The sequence below is a fragment of the Mycetomoellerius zeteki genome, unplaced genomic scaffold, assembly GCF_001594055.1.
Source record: "Mycetomoellerius zeteki isolate Tzet28-1 unplaced genomic scaffold, Tzet1.0 scaffold785, whole genome shotgun sequence".
Classification (NCBI taxonomy): domain Eukaryota; kingdom Metazoa; phylum Arthropoda; class Insecta; order Hymenoptera; family Formicidae; genus Mycetomoellerius; species Mycetomoellerius zeteki.
This window is the reverse complement of record NW_017257814.1, coordinates 56,105-61,189: the sequence shown is the minus strand read 5'-3', so window position 1 is coordinate 61,189 and position 5,085 is coordinate 56,105. Positions and strand designations below refer to the sequence as shown.

The window sequence follows — 5,085 nt, the reverse complement described above, 5'->3', positions numbered from 1 at the left end:
CGTTCCGTTTCACGCGTGATGTGCATAATGTATCCTTGTTTATCCTTGTTTAAAATTTGGTGAGAAACAAGAACAAATGATGCATTATGCGCATCATGCGAGAAACAGAACACAGCCTACGTGTGTGTGTCAAGTGTGCCGGAATGGCGCAATTGAAATGGATCGATACAAGTAGACAAGTTGGCGTGCCACGCGTTGCGAAAGAATGCAAACAGGAACAGAACTGGCGGATAATGCGCGCGCGCGCGCGCACACACACACACACACACACCGCGCGCGCGCGTTTAATTTCAAATTTTGTTTCGAGACGAAGGAAAGGAGTGCCGTGTTAGCATCGTACATACTTGACTGCGTATTCTATCGTATCCGTCGTTCGAATATTTAAATTCGTCATTCGGTGCAATCGCTGAGCAACTTATCACATATACTGAAAACATTGACCCTGAGAGAGCGCGCTAATTGTTGTCTCTCTTTCCTCTTCCCTCTCTCTTCTGCACAATCCTACTCTGGTGACTGCAATTGACTGTAATGGTATACGCGTCTATTCCACTCCGCGAGATAATCAAGTCGATGGACTTTTAGTTTTATGCCCATATTATATCTGGTATTATCGCGTATAATTTTTTCGCGCATTCCGCGAGCTGGAACGGAGCTGGACCGGAGAAAGAAAACCACGACGAGGAGAGAGGGGGACGGGAGGGAAATGTGTCCGTTTGGATTTTTCGATGATGGTATCACGGGGACCGAAACCGACGTTTCGGACGGATTCGAAATCCCGGCATTCCCGATCGCGGCGGTGAGTAGACGCACGCGATACCGCTCCGCGGGGAGCGCCATGTGCCTGGTGTCATCTGTCATATAATTGTGATAATATAGATTAAGAGAAAAAACAATAAACAACTTGTCGAAAAAAAAGGTTAAAACGACGGCTGTTTTCTGTTATTTTCCGACTCGATCGATGTTTTTCGTTTATACGTATGTATGCCATGTATTGCGCTCCAACGCATCAACGATCGCCGCGGTCGATGATGTCAGATTTATATAAGAGTTTTATGTTATCAATTCACGGAAATGAGCTGAGCGGGCGCGATTGTAAGGCGCAAACAAGGCGAGTGAAATCATTGCGAGATCTTCCAACATATTTTTAAAGAATGCTCCCATCTGCAGGTTCGTTAAGTTAAGGTTTGTTAAGCGAGATATCCTCGAGAATATCTGCCATCTTTTTCTATTTATGACGTTACTATTCGATAATCAAATTGGAAAGTGCATCATGTCATCGCAATGCGAGAGATTGAAATAGGATTAATTTCGAAGTTGTGCCGTATATTTCAAGGATTTCATTACATGACTTTTTTTTAATGTAAACACAAGCAATGCAAAATATGTAAATTGTTATGTTACGAGTTTTATAATTGTTAATATATCTGACCTCATTTTGCTAAATAAAGATATACGTGTAAGCGAGACACAGAAGCTTTAGTGCAATTTAATGCAACGACAAGGAATTTAAGGCGACGACAGGCTTCGATAATTCATAAATTGTTTACATAGATGACGTACGTAAGACATGTAGTTTACATTGTACATGCATAGATTGTTACGCAGAATTCTGATTAATTGAAAGAAATTTTGAAATTTCGGCCGTGCCGCGGAGCTGACTCTGAAAATGACAAGCAGGTTCTGACAAGCCGCAGTCGGCGCGGCGAGACGCGCGTCACAAGTCACAAGTCACAATGAAATTGGCTACGTTTACACTGGCTACGTTTACACCGTGCATTTAGGCCGCGACCTATACAATAGATGTCCTTGTTTATCCTGTATATTAAACAAATACATCTATCATATAGGTCACGGACTAAGCGCACGGTGTAAACGTAGCCACTGTACGTTTAGTCCGCGGCCTATATACCAAATTCAATCTAATTTAGGTCACATTATTTAGGCCGCATGCTGTAAACACTACTATACCCTGACCCGACCTGTTGTAGGTCAGTCCGGATTTTTTAGCGCCCTCACCTAAAATAGGTCGTCTACTTTCTCGGTGTAAACGCACGACTGACCCGACCTAAAAGCTTCGTAGCCATTTGCTCGGTAGGACACTGCTGTTTTGTTGAATAGTTAGGTTAAACCGATTTGTTATTTACTTCTAGACTGTGAAAAGACTAATTGATTTGTGCAAAGAACATAAATATTAAAAAAAAAAGATGGAAAAAAGTTCATGCAGCGATTCAAGTTCGTAAGTACCAATGCCTTTGCTAATCAAAATAATACAAATAATGATAATTATTTAGAATACGGGCCTCATCTCTGATTTTGATGAAATTGGGCTCATTTGACGCAGCGTTTTCACTTAAAATGAAAGAATCTGGCAAAAATGCGGCGATCGGCCTCGCGAACCGAGATATTAAGCATTAAAGTTCGAGATTTTAGAGGTTAAGATATCTGTCATCCCGACTCAATATAGCGCTATGTATACGTTCTGGTGAGTACGATGCTGTATATGGAAATAATCTGTACAAAATACGATAGATGGTTCTAATTCGGACCAGCGTGGACTAAATATGACCCAACTAATTTTTAAGTCCCTTTCGGTGTAAACGGTTGGTGACTAGACCTACTTTGGGTCACGATATAGGTCAGGTCGCTATCAGTCGTACGGTGTAAACGTAGCCATTTGTCCGTTGGCGGTTTTCGAGTCGAAGCTGCCTCGACTGCCTCGACTGCCTCGAGTGACGTACGCGAAGGTGTCAGGGTCGCAGCAGGTTTCTTAACAGTGACCTCAAGGCAAGGCCTTATTGAGTAAATACGGAGCGCGTAAGTACATTGGCGCAAAGTTAACGTGATGAGTCTACTGTGCAACCGTACGTTAAAACACCGATATCAATATTTGTCGAGCGTGTACTTCTCTAACGGGCAAATCGCGATTAGCGTGACGTGCAGTTGAAAACAATTACGATTCGCCAGGTGTTTAAGCTGCACGGAAAAAGGATTGTATATCTACATTATACAATACAGTTGAAGTTTGAAGCGTTGTTGGAGCGAATAATCAATCAAGTTCCAAAATGAAGATGCAGTACCTATATTGTCATACAGCTTAAAAGCTTAAAAGCTTTAAGCTGCTATGTACATTTAAATTTGAGATACGTTTTATGTTTAAGAAACGAGAGAGAATAATGATTATCTTTACTATTCTTCTCATTTCAATTATCATTTGTAAAACTAGAAACTAAACTATTTTCTTCAAGCATTCGAAAATTTACCAACCTAACCAAGACTTGTCTTTCCATGTTAATTTAGATGCCGAAAAATAAAGAAAATAGCAAGCGAAAGAAGCAAATGGAGGACGAGGGCGACGAGGATTATCGAAAGCGGCGGGATCGGAATAACCAGGTAATCTATCAGTTTTGCATATAAATTATTCACGTTATTTGTATATGTATACTATCATTGTTGTTCCTGCGCTGTTCGTAGGCTGTGAAACGATCGAGAGTGAAGAGTAAATTACGTACGCAACAAACCTTGGAACGAGTAAATCAATTGAAAACGGAAAACGAATTGTTGGAGGAGAAAATTAAAATGCTTACCAAGGAGCTTGGATTTCTCAAGGACCTCTTTATTGCACACGCAGGTATATATCGTTGGGACAGATTATTATTATTATTATTAAACTGTTAAATCTTTTGATATATATCTTACAAACAGTTTGTAAATTATTAGATATTTAGATAATTTCTATCTTGTGCTTTATCTCTGATATATGTATGTATGTTGTAATTGTAACAACACACGTTCATTATTTGTTAAAAAAATATTAGTCAAGTATACGTCACAGATTTTACTATTTTACTTTTAGGAGGTTCTAGTCAACACTCGATGAACATTCAAGATCTAGATCTGAATTCTCTCCTGACGGAAGAAAAACCGACGGAAGAAACATCGGTTATTAAGACGTCAGTTATTAAATCGACTACCAAGCTATAAACCTATATAAGCTCCACGTGAAGAAATCAGCGTGGTATTAAATTTGAAACGCGAGACAGTATTTGACTCGCTCGATCAAAACAAAGGAAGGGGACATCTTGGAAAGATGTTCACTTAAAATTCTTTGAAAAAGAGATTCTAGACGTTCTATGCGAAGAGCGTTTTCCGAACGTAGGTTTTCCAAGTTGCAGTGCATCGTCAGTGAATTATCGTCGGTTAAAAAATTTACAACTTGTCGAAAACTGATGGAGGCGAAAGTGATCGAACTGTCGCATACAACTCACAATAAATTTGAGTACAAAAGTATTCATTAATTATTGTTAGTCAGTGGAGAAAAAGTAATCTAAACGGTACAAAAAAATAGCACCAATATGTACATGTTGCAAATATTAGAGCATTTTTATACATAGGTCGTCTGAAAAGTTTTGAGCCTTAACATGAAGATGGCATTACTCGTCAAAACAATTTTGGTACTATAATCGTACATACTTTGAAAGATATCTGCGAAAATTGTAGCTACTTCCGGCGCTTAGTTGTTGTTTGACAGTCATTTGTGCCAGTCAATGTCAATGTTTTTGTAAAAATGGAAAAAATCGAGCAGTCGCCATGATAAAAATTCACGAATTGCGGTTCGAATTAATTGACCATCTACCGTATTCACTAGATCTGGCCCCCAGCGACTTTTTTCTGTTTCCTAGGCTCAAAGTTTGGCTCGGAGGACAGAAATTTTCATCGAACGAGGAGGCCGCATCCGTAGACGCCTATTTTGCAAAGCAAGACGCTCAGTATTATTTGAATGGATTAAAGGGGTGGGAGCATCGCTGAAAAAAATGTATCGACTTAAAAGGAGACTATGTGGAAAAATAAAATTGAATTTGACCGAAAAATTACTTGTTTCTATGTTAGACTCAAAATAGATCATTTAATTCCCTTCATTTTTGCTTTAGATTATTTTGACGTATCTCTCACCTGTGTTAAACTATAATGGAAAATGTAAAAACGCTCTTTCCAGTCGGTTCCAAATCGGACCATCCCCTGGTTTAGATTGAAAACTCTTATTTTTATGGATTTTTAGATAAAATTTTAAAATATTTTAATGTATTT

General features: G+C 39.1%; 1 protein-coding gene across 1 annotated transcript; it reads left to right on the top strand.

Moving 5' to 3' along the window:
- The first annotated feature begins 14 nt into the window (after window positions 1-14).
- On the top strand, window positions 15-4,719 carry Irbp18 (Inverted repeat binding protein 18 kDa). The gene is made up of 4 exons (XM_018458833.1): window positions 15-796; window positions 3,298-3,390; window positions 3,472-3,628; window positions 3,854-4,719. Exons 1-4 carry the CDS (start codon window positions 587-589, stop codon window positions 3,979-3,981), a joined length of 588 nt encoding a protein of 195 aa, XP_018314335.1. The 5' UTR covers window positions 15-586; the 3' UTR covers window positions 3,982-4,719.
- Window positions 4,720-5,085: the final 366 nt, after the last annotated feature.

Bases quoted from the DNA above. Each gene is read 5' to 3' on its own strand.
- Irbp18 (XM_018458833.1), top strand. From the start codon at position 587: ATGCCCATATTATATCTGGTATTATCGCGTATAATTTTTTCGCGCATT. The intron at 797-3,297 runs GTGAGTAGACGC...ATGTTAATTTAG, and splicing joins CGGCATTCCCGATCGCGGCG to ATGCCGAAAAATAAAGAAAA. The intron at 3,391-3,471 runs GTAATCTATCAG...CGCTGTTCGTAG, and splicing joins GGCGGGATCGGAATAACCAG to GCTGTGAAACGATCGAGAGT.